Source organism: Oncorhynchus nerka, linkage group LG23 (assembly GCF_034236695.1).
Source record: "Oncorhynchus nerka isolate Pitt River linkage group LG23, Oner_Uvic_2.0, whole genome shotgun sequence".
NCBI lineage: Eukaryota > Metazoa > Chordata > Actinopteri > Salmoniformes > Salmonidae > Oncorhynchus > Oncorhynchus nerka.
The window spans coordinates 33,799,211-33,814,222 of record NC_088418.1 but is presented as its reverse complement, the minus strand read 5'-3'; the positions used below and the strand labels follow the sequence as shown (position 1 = coordinate 33,814,222).

At 42.6% G+C, this 15,012-nt stretch overlaps 1 protein-coding gene across 1 annotated transcript in view; it reads left to right on the top strand.

The window, feature by feature from the left end:
• Positions 1-15,012, top strand: part of LOC115107209 (cadherin-23-like) — a 578,454-nt gene that overhangs the window by 548,530 nt on the left and 14,912 nt on the right. Inside the window, exons 63-64 of the mRNA XM_065008058.1 lie at positions 140-200; positions 427-556. Coding sequence (XP_064864130.1) covers positions 140-200; positions 427-556 — 191 coding nt within the window. The remainder of the gene's footprint in view (positions 1-139; positions 201-426; positions 557-15,012) is intronic.

Genomic DNA, 15,012 nt, shown 5'->3' with positions numbered 1-15,012 from the left:
TGAGAGACAGCACCGAGGGGAAAGTCCCTGCAAGGATGTGGCAAACTATAGACTAGTTTGACTAGCTGTGTGTGTGTACGTGTGTGTGTGTGTGCGTGATTGTAATTCATAATTCACCTGTTTATCTTCTGTCTTCCAGGGAAGCAAGGTCTCATGGACATCCTGGATTTGCCCAACACCAATAAATACTCATTTGAGGGGTGAGACAATAGATTACAGTGTTTATGCATTTTAAAACCTACAGTACTTTATTGCACTTGACTCATGTCATTGATATGATGTATGTGTGGGCATATTCCTTTTGCAGGATCACAGATACATGCAGTGCTGATCTTAAATATCTGACAGTTGTGTATACAATATTTAATAAGACTGATGAAGTGTTAGCTGGGTAAGGTTATAGCTAAGACTGTTGTTGACTCTCAGGGCGAACCCTGTGTGGCTAGACCCGTTCTGTCGGAACCTGGAGCTAGCTGCCCAGGCAGAGCATGAAGACGACCTGCCGGAAAACCTCAGTGAGATCACTGACCTGTGGAACAGCCCCGTGCCTACTCACGTGAGTACAGCTATTAAACAGCGGCGGTCGGTGCCGTTTAAGATTTCATTCATATTCCATTTTAACATTGATAGGTTTAGGCTACTACATGATACTCAACTTTTCCCTACAACCTAGCCTACGAATGAAAGTTTACAACCTGGTGCACACAGGTTGAGAGAAAATGTTGAGGTGACAAATGGACAGACAGTGACACATTTAGTACCTCCTTCACACTTGCCTGTATCTAGCTGATCTAGGGGGCAATCATAAGTCCAACAGTTGCAAACAATAATTTTTATTAGACATATTCAGGTATGTTTATCGCCATTTCGTTCCATTTGCTTCCATTTAAGAAATGTCCTTCAACAGAATTGGCGGAATGAATACACCCCGATCACGTGGAAAGACAGTTCACTTTCATAGCAGCCATATTGTATTCCTTCTCGCATCTATGCACTCTCCTCCTCTTACCTTTTGCCTTCGCTTGTGGACTTCAATGCACAACACATCAGCTGTATGAGACCAGGTGAAAAAAACTTTCCAAGCAAAACCATATTATAACCGCTAAACACAGCCTACATCGTTGTCACCATACTTGCTATTTGTAACGTCATAGTCAACATAGCTAATAGACCTAATGCGTTAGTAAACCCGCTACAATCATGCAGTCATGATAGAGTCAGTAAGCAGTTTAGCAGTTACACCGGCGGGCCCTATTGGCAAAAAATTAGTAAATAAATAAATGTGTTTAAAACTGTTCAACTATTGTCTCTTTCTCTCTTTGAGTCAACTACCCACCACATTATATGCACTCCAATGCTAGCTAGCTGTAGCTTATGCTTTAAGTACTATATTTATTATCTGATCCTTTGATTGGGTGGACAACATGTCAGTTCATGCTGCAAGAGCTCTGATAGGTTGGAGGACATCCTCTGGAAGTTGTCATAGTTACTGTATAAGTCTATGTAGCGGAGGAGAACCATGAGCCTCCTAGGTTTTGTACTTGAAGTCAATATACCCAGAGGACAGATAGCTGTTCTCCGGATACACCGGTTACACCATGGTGCTACCTTACCGAGTGCTTTGAGGCTGTAGACCTTCATTGCAAAATAGTGTGTTTTAATCAATTATTTGGTGACCTGTGAATACTGTAGATTCAGTATAGTTTTAGGATAACTTTAATAATGTTATACCATTTTTATTTTTATGAAATTCACTGAAGAGGATGGTCCTCCCCTGCCTCCATTGAGGAGGCTCCACTGCTATCTATGTATGTTCATGCATTTCTATGAGTACACCCAGCAAACCACAATTGGTTCTGTGAAAGCTCCCAGAACATTCATTAGGTTGTGAAAAATGTTCTCCTAACACAAAAACTGTCCAGCCGTGCTGATGATTACGCAATGTTTGTATAAAACTTTCGCCATGTTGCTAGAACGTTCCCAGAACACATTTTGTCTGTTCTTTAAAGGTTCCCAGAATGTTTTTTTAGGTTGTGGGAACAGTCTGGTGGAAACACTGCGGGGACATCACAAAATAATCTGTCAATTTGTACGAATGATTGTGCAATGTTTGCATAAGGGTGCAAAAACATTCCCCTTATGTTACAAGAACATTCCCAGAGCACATTTGTTATGGTCTTTAAAAGTTCCTAAAACATGTATTTAAGTTGTGGGAACCTTGTGTGGATATGACATGATTTTGGTTCCAAAAACACTAAAACTGTCCAGTTGTGCTAACATTCAGACAATGTTTGTATCAGGGTGCACAAAACATTCCTTCGATGTTGCAAGAATGTTGACAGAACAGCCTTTCTAAGTTATTTAAAGGTTCCCAGAACATTTCATTAGGTTGTGGGAGAAGTGTGGGTACATTACAAGATATAGGTTCCCAAAGCACAAAATATCCTCAGTTGTGATGACATTCATACAATGTTTAAGTTACGTTGCACAGGGCATTCCCTTAATATTTTCACATCCAAATATCTCTAGCGGTCCCCCCAGCGTGAGTTTTTTTTATGAGCGTGATGTCAGAATGCGCTCACTGTTCCAACATTTGATTGTCACGCAACAGGACAGTTAACCCATGCTGCCCTCAAACCAATTATCTTCCTGCTAATTATCTATGTTTGAACTTGTCAATTTCAAATTATTTTCAACCAACAGTATTAATTTCAAACAACGGTTTGAAATGAGGTGCGTTCCACCTACTCATTAATTCACAAAGAAGTAGCCCATTTCACTGTGCCAGAAAATTTACATCTGAGGCATGCTATTTTAATTTAAGATGAATATTAGCTAGCTGAGCCGGACAAAGTTCTCTCTTTGATGAGAGCCCAAGCACTCCCCCAGTGTTTCCCCAGGTCAAGTATGCAAGCATTTACACATCTCCAGTCAGAACCTTCCCGAATGTTTTACCCCTGGTGCATTTTCCGGCTGGCGCCCCCATTGCCTTCATTGCTGTTTTCCTTACTAATAACTATTTTGGACATTTGTGTGTTCCTATCAAAGTAAGTGGCGTGCTTTATTATGTTAGCATAATAGTTTCTGTATATCGTGTTATGTTGTTTCTTCTGTAGCACACCTTATGTAGCTATATATGGAACATAAAGTATTCTGTGCTTATGTAGCTAGCAACATTCTTGTATTAGCTTCTGTTGTATCCTTTGAAGCTGCCCAGGCTTCATCATGACCATGGCCTGTGTATTAATTTGGCTTGTTTAGCATAGCCCTTCTCTGCACTGCCCTGCCCCCTTTTGGAGCTCTTCAGTTACTGTTTTTTACTGTGTCTTATATCATTCATATTTATGATTTTGTTAATTCAAATGATTATTTTTATAGCAATGTTATTATGTTACTTCATTGTAATATTGTTTTATTGCTATATCCTGATATTGCATTGTAATTACTAATAATTCCACTTTATTCTGTACTTTCAGAAACCGCACACACAAACTATTGAATCTTATTTGCCAACATCATAACTCGAATTGGACTTCTTTCTTGCCAAAGAAAGAGGCCAGCTTTTGTATGGTGGCAACATACTCTTTGAACAGCACAACATTTTACTGGAAGAAAAAACAAGAAAAGACATAGGCATATATGTAATGGTTGTCTATTTTATTGAAGTATTGGTAGTGGCTGAACAGCAAAAATAAAAACGAGTTTTACTAGAGGGAAAAAAAGAACAAGAAAAGACTGACAACTCATTAATATGCATAACCCATATTTCAATATTCAGTGATTGAACAATAAAAACTGCATTCCCACCCCCCACCCCTTGAGCAGCAGTTTGGGGGACTTGCCGTGCATTGAGGCGTAGGGGATTGTCTGCAGCCCCAAGTTGATGAACGCCGAAGGGTGTGATGCTCCTCCAGCAACTTTCTCATGAGGTTCTCTCTGTGCTATTGGTAGGTAATCACCTTACCTATGGGGGAGAGGGAGTGGGGAGGAAGAGGGAGTGGTGAGGATGATGAGGGGGTAGGTGGATGAGATATTGTACATTTAATTGCATTTTGGAACTGTATGTGATTTGTATGTCAAATTACAAAAACATAGTTCCGTAATCGTCTCACCTATTACCTGGTGGTGAACTATGTGGTCATTGAGGACAGCAGTGTCGATTAGATGGAAAAAATATTTTCTTGTACCACTTGTTTTCAGAGCACATTCCACAAAGCTGTTTATCATGTCCGCCTTATCCAATGCCCCATTTTTAGGTTATAGTCAAGCACGCAGTCTGGTTTGATCTTTCTCTCTCCCGTCAGGTGGTCCAACATTCCAGTTGCCAACATGATTGCTGTATGGACAGTGGAGAGTACACTGATGTCTCGTTTGTCATGCCACTTTAGTGCCAGCTGTTGACCGTTCTCCTTGAACTCCACCTCTGCATCTTCCTGCTTCCGAATGCCGGCATCCCCTTCCTGTTCAACTGGATTGTGCCACAGGCCCATGTGCTGTTGGAGAGCAGATGCTGGAAGAGTGTGGGACTGCTGTACCAACTGTCCACATACCAAGTGTGGCCCTTCTTGAGATGAGGAGCCAGCATTATTATCACCTCATAATGTAGGATGTCAGTGTTGGACCCTGTGTAGTCTTAATGTCCGGGACAAATCCTGTCTTCATGTCGTATATAATAAAGAACTTGACCCCAAAGTTGTGCCTTTGTAGGGAATATATTTACGGAATGCCAGCCTACCCTTCCAAACCATCAGGGTCGTGTCACTGCATAGGTCCTTGTATGGCACAAAGACCCTACAAAATGCTAATGTTATTTTGTGTAATTTAGGTTGGCAACAGCATTGTTGATGAAATGCAGGCATTGCAGCAGAACTAGGAAGCAGTCTTGGGGAAAGAGTTTGGCAAAGAAGGGAGTTGCAAACATAGGATCCGTGTGCCAGTATTCCCTTAAGGAGTTCACCAGGAAGGTGTACATTTAACTAATTGTGGTTGTCACACATTTAGCGAGTTTCCCCTGATTCTCTCTTCTCCTGTAGTTCCAAGGCATAGCAATTGGTCTCCTCCACTATGTCTCCCACCAGCTCCTCTGTCACAAACAGTTTGAAGCACTAAGCCTCAGAGGGAGATGGCAAGGGGCTCACTCCAGACTGGGACTGGGACTCAACAGCAGGGCCAGGAAGGGTGAAATGGCTGGCGGCCTTGCAACAATCGCAGACCCTCCGTACTTCACCCACTGTTTGTCTGCCTCCATCACCACCAGCATCTTCAGAGGGACTTTGTCGGTGGGAAAGGGGTCCTCAGATTAAGGGTTCTCAATGGCCAATAGGTTGCGAGCAGCTCTCTACTGTCAGAACCTGATACTTCACTTTCATACTCGGCCTCATTTCAAAATGTACAAAATCTCTAGAATTTTTATCTACCTTTCCAATTACTTTTAGAGTTTGGGATTAATTTGATTTTTTTTTTTTTTTTTTTTTTTTTTACAGGGACAGTGCAGATTAATCAACGTTTCAGTAAAAGTGCCGGTTTTAGCCAGCCGGCTAATTTTCAACCGCAGTCCCTGGGCAGGTTATTAAAAACAATTACAATATAGACAATAGCACCATAGAACAAGCAAGACATAGCAACATAGGACAAGCAAGACATAGCATACAGACAGAGCAACATAGAACAAAAAGCAGCAAGACAATATTCATAAAAGCAACAAAGTGTTTCCACACCTCACAAGCTACAGACAACAGACAACATGGAAAGCGGCAACACACAGCTAGGGACCATGTTCACAAATCTGATTGACCTTTAGCCAGGTCTTCAAGCATTTTGTGAAAGTGTGATATGTGGTGCAGTTATGTGTGTCTGATGGCAGTGTATTCCAGACATGGGAAGCTCTTACAGAGAATGCAGATTTACTAAAGGTGCTTTTCCTTAGGGGAACTATACAGTCACCTCTCATGGCAGACCTTGTGGATCTGCTGCCATATGTCTGGGTTTTCTGTTTAACAAAAATATTGAGTGGAGGGGGAGCCAGGCCATTAAGGATCTTGAATACAAGACATGCGTCGGTGTATTGCACAAGATTTTCCCAACTCAAGAGCTCATGCTTTCTAAGGATGTGACAATGATGATGGCTATTGGGCTTCCTATCAAGCACTTTGAGAGCCTGTTTGTAGACAGACTGAATAGGTTTTAATGTTGTACAGCAAGCTTGGGCCCAACTAGTCAAGCAGTATGTTAAGTGGGGGAGTATCATAGATTTGAAGTACAGTTTTGCTACCTCTGTAGTCAAACAATTTCGTATAAATCGGAAATTAGCTAGATTGAATTTAGATAGTTGAATTACCTTTTTCACATGCTTTTTAAAAGAGAGGTTGGAATCCAGTATGATGCCAAAGTACTTAAAATCGGATACCACCTGGAGCTTCTCCCCTGACACATAGACATCTGGCTCAGTAGCATCTGTTGCCCTCTTTGTGAAGAACATGCAAACAGTTTTTTTCACATTGAGATGCAAACACGAGTCACTGAGCCACTTTGTAACCTGGACCATTACAGTAGTGAGTTCTTGTGCAGCTTGTTGTTTGCTCTTTGCATGCACATATATCACTGTATCATCTGCATACATTTGAACTTCAGACCCAGTACAGACAGAAGGCAGATCATTAATGTACAGGCTGAACAGGAGGGGCCCCAGTATTGACCCTTGGGGCACGCCCACATCATAGCTACGAGTGGGCGGCAGCTCATTGCTCACTCTGACACACTGAGTTCTGCCTTCAAGGTATGATTTCATCCATCTCAAGGCATCAGGGGAAAAGTTGAACTTGGACAATTTTGTGATGAGAATCTCATGGTTAACAGTATCAAAAGCCTTCCTTAGGTCCAGAAACACAGCCCCAACAGCACCCCCTTTGTCCATCTTGGACTTCACATTTTCCAGAAGAAAGCAGTTGGCCGTTTCTGTGGAGTGTTTCGCTCTGAAGCCAAACTGCATGGAGTGTAATGTGAAGGGGCTGTTGTTGAGGTGGGCAATCAGTTGTTCTGCTACACACTTTTCAACAACCTTTGACACCACAGGTAGTATACTAATGGGCCTGTAGTTACTCACGTCAGCAGGGTCGCCTGATTTAAAGATGGCCGTTATTATGGCCGACTTCCATACCCTTGGAAACACACCGAGACCAATAGATGTGTTGGTGACCTTAGTAATGGGGCCAATGAGTGACTCTTTGTAGTTTTTAAGAAAGGTAGAGTCCATCCCAAACACATCTTTGGCTTTAGAGTTCTTTAGTGAGCTAATCACCTTGTTCACCTTTGACTCAGAAACCTACCTTATGATGAAGACAGGTTGAGTGTCATTCACTAGCACTGAGCCCAAGAAATCAGTGGAGGGGTTCTGTGTCAGTAACCTGACAGAGTCAATAAAGTAGGAATTGAAGGCTGTTGCTATTTCAACTGCATCCTGTGTTAGATTGTTATTCACCATGATTTCTAGTCTTTTTGCAGTGTTACTATGGTCTTTCCCTGTTAACTTTTTTAGATTCTCCCATATCAATTTAGAATTTCCCTTCGCCTCACCAATTATGTTAATAAAAAAGTTTGCCTTGGCCTGTCTGATTTCTTTTATCACCTTATTTCTCAACATGGTAAACCTACGTCTGTCATGCTCTAATTTAGATTTTAGGGCTATTTTTAGAGCATAATCTCGTTCTTTCATCAATTTCCAGATTTCTCCATTTAGCCAAGGAAGAGTGCTCTTTTGGCCAGGTTTGGATTTGATTTTATTTTATTTAGGAAGCCATTTATTGTAGTCTGGATTGTGGATAGAAAAACCTGACTATCAGCTTCCACGTCTGTATAGGACAAGAGATCATTCCAGTTTATTATTGCTTTTTCAAAATAGTTTAATTCACTCTTAGGTATTCTGAGTTGATCCGGCTTTCTAACAGTAGAGAGGTTAAACCTGCTCTTAGACAGCTTTCTGGCTATAAGTGTCAGATTATGATCAGACAGCCCAGTAACCATATTGAATGATTTAGTCACTCTCTCTGGTTTATTACTGAACACCAAATCAATCTGTGTTTTAGAGCAACAAGTCACCCTGGTTGGCCCTTTAACTAGCTGTGTAAGGTCAAAGGTATTAGTGATCCGTTTGAGCGTTTTCCTACAACACTTGTCTTCATAATTAATGTTAAAATCTCCCATTAAGATGACCTCTTAAGATGATTAATATTACGGTGTTTCTATTCCAAGGAAAACAAAAAAAACTTATTTTCCATTGGGATTGACGGTCGGGAGCACAGTACTGGGCTATTTAGCGAAAGAATCCAGTGTCCTGCAGGCACGCGGGAGACTGGGGTTCAATTCCCCAACAGGGAGGAAGGAGTAGGCTGTCCTTATAAATAAGTATTTGTTCTTAACCGACTTGCCTAGTTAAATAAACATTACACTAAAAGCATAACATTTCTACACCCTAATTTTCTAATTCTAGTCTAACCTATACCCAAATGGAGAATCAGTTCAAATATACATCTCATTGATTTATCAAGACCTGTCCCCATGCTTGCCTCATAGTAGCGCAAAACAGTGCTAAAATAGTTGTAGGCTATTGCTCCAAATCATATATGCTCTTTAAATAAATAATACCTACACCACTTTTAACAGCACATTACTCAACACTAGTGAGACTCATGTCACCTAGGTAGGCCTACAGTATATCTGAAAAATATGACTTGACTCTCCGCCAAGTATTTTTATCATTATTTTATTAATGAAAGCATAAAGATGCCATTATTAGTTATATTGTTTTAGTTTGAACATGCAGACTGGCACTAACAACAGAACATCTGGAACATTTCCCTAGTCAGCGCCATTATTAGTGCAATGCCGCTTAAAGTGTTCGTATCAGTGTGGTTAGGAAAACAATTTTAGTTCCTGTTCAATGTTAGTGTTTTAGTGGACATGTTTTATATGTTTGTATGACAATGTTGTGTTATGTTGTGTTACACATTTTAGTCAATTGCCATCCAAATCGAGGTTAGTGATCGCTGTTCTGATCTCCAGAGCACTTCCGGCGCCGACAGAGATGGCCGCCTCGCTTCGCGTTTCTAGGAAACTATGCAGTTTTTTGTTTTTTTACGTGTTATTTCTTACATTAGTACCCCAGGTCATCTTAGGTTTCATTACATACAGTCGAGAAGAACTACTGAATATAAGATCAGCGTCAACTCACCATCAGTACGACCAAGAATATGATTTTCGCGACGCGGACCCTGAGTTCTGCCTTTCAACAAGGACAACGGAATGGATCTTATGCGGCGACCCCAAAAAACGACTCCGTAAAAGAGGGAAACGAGGCGGTCTTCTGGTCAGACTCCGGAGACGGGCATATCGTGCACCCGATATGCACTAGCATTCTTCTCGCCAATGTCCAGTCTCTTGACAACAAGGTTGATGAAATCCGAGCAAGGGTAGCATTCCAGAGGGACATCAGAGACTGTAACATTCTTTGCTTCACGGAAACATGGCTCACTGGAGAGACGCTATCGGAGGTGGTGCAGCCAGCGGGTTTCTCCACGCATCGCGCCGACAGAAACAAACATCTTTCTGGTAAGAAGAGGGGCGGGGGCGTATGCCTTATGGCTAACGAGACATGGTGTGATGAAAGAAACATACAGGAACTCAAATCCTTCTGTTCACCTGATTTAGAATTCCTCACAATCAAATGTCGACCACATTATCTACCAAGAGAATTCTCTTCGATTATAATCACAGCCGTATATATCCCCCCCCAAGCAGACACATCGATGGCTCTGAACGAACTTTATTTGACTCTTTGCAAACTGGAATCCGTTTATCCGGAGGCTGCATTCATTGTAGCTGGGGATTTTAACAAGGCTAATCTGAAAACAAGACTCCCTAAATTTTATCAGCATATCGATTGCGCAACCAGAGGTGGAAAAACCTTGGATCATTGTTACTCTAACTTCCGCGACGCATATAAGGCCCTGCCCCGCCCTCCTTTCGGAAAAGCTGACCACGACTCCATTTTGTTGATCCCTGCCTACAGACAGAAACTAAAAAAAGAAGCTCCCACGCTGAGGTCTGTTCAACGCTGGTCCGACCAAGCTGACTCCACACTCCAAGACTGCTTCCATCACGTGGACTGGGATATGTTTCGTATTGCGTCAGATAACAACATTGACGAATACGCTGATTCGGTGTGCGAGTTCATTAGAACGTGCGTTGAAGATGTCGTTCCCATAGCAACGATTAAAACATTCCCTAACCAGAAACCGTGGATTGATGGCAGCATTCGCGTGAAACTGAAAGCGCGAACCACTGCTTGTAATCAGGGCAAGGTGACTGGTAACATGACCGAATACAAACAGTGCAGCTATTCCCTCCACAAGGATATCAAACAAGCTAAGCGTCAGTACAGAGACAAAGTAGAATCTCAATTCAACGGCTCAGACACAAGAGGTATGTGGCAGGGTCTACAGTCAATCACGGACTACAAGAAGAAAACCAGCCCAATCACGGACCAGGATGTCTTGCTCACAGGCAGACTAAATAATTTTTTTGCCCGCTTTGAGGACAATACAGTGCCACTGACACGGCCTGCAACGAAAACATGCGGACTCTCCTTCACTGTAGCCGAGGTGAGTAAGATATTTAAACGTGTTAACCCTCGCAAGGCTGCAGGCCCAGACGGCATCCCCAGCCGCGCCCTCAGAGCATGCGCAGACCAGCTGGCCGGTGTGTTTACGGACATATTCAATCAATCGCTATACCAGTCTGCTGTTCTCACATGCTTCAAGAGGGCCACCATTGTTCCTGTTCCCAAGAAAGCTAAGGTAACTGAGCTAAACGACTACCGCCCCGTAGCACTCACTTCCGTCATCATGAAGTGCTTTGAGAAACTAGTCAAGGACCATATCACCTCCACCCTACCTGACACCCTAGACCCACTCCAATTTGCTTACCGCCCAAATAGGTCCACAGACGATGCAATCTCAACCACACTGCACACTGCCCTAACCCATCTGGACAAGAGGAATACCTATGTGAGAATGCTGTTCATCGACTACAGCTCGGCATTCAACACCATAGTACACTCCAAGCTCGTCATCAAGCTCGAGACCCTGGGTCTCGACCCCGCCCTGTGCAACTGGGTACTGGACTTCCTGACGGGCCGCCCTCAGGTGGTGAGGGTAGGCGACAACATCTCCACCCCGCTGATCCTCAACACTGGGGCCCCACAAGGGTGCGTTCTGAGCCCTCTCCTGTACTCCCTGTTCACCCACGACTGCGTGGCCACGCACGCCTCCAACTCAATCATCAAGTTTGCGGACGACACAACAGTGCTAGGCTTGATTACCAACAACGACGAGACGGCCTACAGGGAGGAGGTGAGGGCCCTCGGAGTGTGGTGTCAGGAAAATAACGTCACACTCAACGTCAACAAAATTAAGGAGATGATTGTGGATTTCAGGAAACAGCAGAGGGAACACCCCCCTATCCACATCGATGGAACAAGTAGTGGAGAGGGTAGTAAGTTTTAAGTTCCTCGGCATACACATCACAGACAAACTGAATTGGTCCACTCACACAGACAACATCGTGAAGAAGGCGCAGCAGCGCCTCTTCAACCTCAGGAGGCTGAAGAAATTCAGCTTGTCACCAAAAGCACTCACAAACTTCTACAGATACACAATCGAGAGCATCCTGGCGGGCTGTATCACCGCCTGGTACGGCAACTGCTCCGCCCACAACCGTAAGGCTCTCCAGAGGGTAGTGAGGTCTGCACAACGCATCACCGGGGGCAAACTACCTGCCCTCCAGGACACCTACACCACCCGATGTTACAGGAAGGCCATAAAGATCATCAAGGACATCAACCACCCGAGCCACTGCCTGTTCACCCCGCTATCATCCAGAAGGCGAGGTCAGTACAGGTGCATCAAAGCTGGGACCGAGAGACTGAAAAACAGCTTCTATCTCAAGGCCATCAGACTGTTAAACAGCCACCACTAACAATGAGTGGCTGCTGCCAACACACTGACACAACTCCAGCCACTTTAATAATGGGAATTGATGGGAAATGATGTAAAATATATCACTAGCCACTTTAAACAATGCTACCTAATATAATGTTACATACCCTACATTATTCATCACATATGCATACGTATATACTGTACTCTATATCATCTACTGCATCCTTATGTAATACATGTATCACTAGCCACTTTAACTATGCCACTTTGTTTACATACTCATCTCATATGTATATACTGTACTCGATACCATCTACTGTATCTTGCCTATGCTGCTCTGTACCATCACTCATTCATATATCTTTATGTACATATTCATTATCCCCTTACACTGTGTATAAGACAGTAGTTTTGGAATTGTTAGTTAGATTACTTGTTGGTTATTACTGCATTGTCGGAACTAGAAGCACAAGCATTTCGCTACACTCGCATTAACATCTGCTAACCATGTGTATGTGACAAATAAGATTTGATTTGATTTGATTTGAGAAGACATTTAAACAGGTTAACATTTACAAGCTCACAGGGCCAGACGAATTACCAGAGCATGCGTTGACCAGCTGTCATGTGTGTTCACTGACATTTACAACCTCTACCTGACCAAGACTGTAATATCTACATGTTTCAAGCAGACCACCATAGTCCCTGTGCCCAAGAATGCCAAGGTAACCTGTATAAATGACTATCGCTCCATAGCACTCACAATTGTAGCCATGAAATTATTTAAAAGGCCATCATCCCAGACACTCTTGACCCACTCCAATTCGCATACCGCCCCATCAGATCCACACGCAATCTCTACTGCACTATCCCACCTGGACAAGAGGAACACCTATGTGAGAATGCTTTTCATCGACTATAGCTCAGCATTCAACACAATAGTGTCGAAGCTCATCAGTAAGCTCAGGACCCTGGGACTGAACATAAGTATACTAACAACATAACAATGGTAGGCCTGATCCCCGAAGACAATGCAACAGCCTATAGGGAGGAGGTCAGTGAGGTCATCAACGTCAACTAGACAAAGGAGCTGGCAGAGCACGCCCCCATCCACATCAACAGGGCTCTAGTGGAGCAGGTTGAAAGCTTCAAATTTCTCGGGGGCCACATCACCAAGGAATTAACATGGTCCACACACACCAACACAGTTGTGAAGAAGGCAAGACAACACCTCTTCCTCCTCAGGAGGCTGAAAAGTTCTATAGCTGCACTATTCAGAGCATCGTGACTGGCTGCATCACCATTTGGTATGGCGACTTCTTGGCATCTGACTGCAAACTCTACAGAAGGTAGTGCGTACGGCCGAGTACACATCATTGGGGCCGAGCTCCCTGCCATCCAGGACCTCTATTCCAGCTGGTGTCAGAGGAAGGCCCTAAAAATTGTCAAAGACTCCAGCCACCCCAGTCATAGACTGTTCTCTCTACTACCTCATGGGAAGTTTACCGATAAACCAAGTCTGGAACCAACAGGGCTCTGAACAGCTTCTACCCCCAAGCCATAAGACTGCCAAATAGTTATCCAAATAGCTACCCGGACTATCTGCATTGACCCTTTTTGCACTCGTTTGGCTCATCACGCTGCTTGCTACTGTTTATTATCTATCCTGTTGACTAGACACTTTACCCCTATCTACTGTATATGTACATATCTACCTCAATTACCTCGTACCCCTGCTCATCAACTCGGTACTGGTACCCTGTGTATGTAGTCGTTAATCATTGTGTATTTATTCCTTGTTTTATTATTTTTCTCTCTGCATTGCTGGGAAGGGCCAGTAAGTAAGCATTTCATTGTTGTTTACGAAGCATGTAACAAATAACATTTGATTTGATAATCAGATAAGAGGATGGGCTGCATCAAAATGAATGATTTGTAATTTCGCTCTGGATAAGAGCGTCTGCTAAATGACTTAAATGTAAATGTAATGAATAGCGGGAAAGAACACAATTGAGCATTAGATGACCTTGTCTGTTCCAACTAGCACTGACTTTGCTGATATTTATTGAAGAAAAATGTACTTACAATGACTGTGATATGTGGTTGTCTGACCTCGCTATTTTAAGATGAATGCACTAACTGTAAATCACTCTGGATTAAAGCTAAATGACTCAAATGTAAATGTATGTAATTGTAGCGTTGATTCTGAAACACACAGTACCTAGAACATGGTTGCCATATTCTCAGAATATTAGAAATGTGTATATTAACAGTAGCATACTTTCTCTCATTTGCCATTTAAGCAATGATGTTGCCAGTGTTTGGTTCTAATTTTCAGAGTAAAAACTTGACGGACACTATGAAAGCTTAACTTGTTATGGCTGCAATCCCGATATCGGGATAAGTGTCATCAACAACCGCTGAATAGCATAGCGCATACAATAAATATTACTATAAATATTTATATTCATGAAATCACAAGTGCAATATAGGAAAACACAGTTTAGCTTTTTGTTAATCCACCTGTCATGTCAGATTTTGAAATTATGCTTTACAGCGAAAGGAATCCAAGCGTTTGTGTAAGTCGCATCGATCGCACGATAAAACATTAAGTACACTTAGCATCAGGTAGCTCGGTCACGAAAATCAGAAAAGCAATCAAAGAAATTGTTTACCTTTGATGATCTTCGGATGTTTTCAGTCACGAGACTCCCAGTTAAACAACAAATGTTCCGTTTGTTCCATAAAGATGTTTTTTTATATCCAAAATACCTCCGTTTGTTTGTCGCGTTATGTTCAGAAATCCACAGGAAAGAGCAGTCACGACAAGCAGACGAAAATTCCAAATAGTTTCCATAATGTCCACAGAAACATGTCAAAGTTTTTTTATAATCAATCCTCAGGTTGTTTTTAAAATATATAATCGATAATATATCAACCGCAAATGTCTTTCACAGTAGGAGAGGGGAAAACAATGGCTGTCCAAATTCTGTTGCGCGAGCAAAACTCTGACCACTTG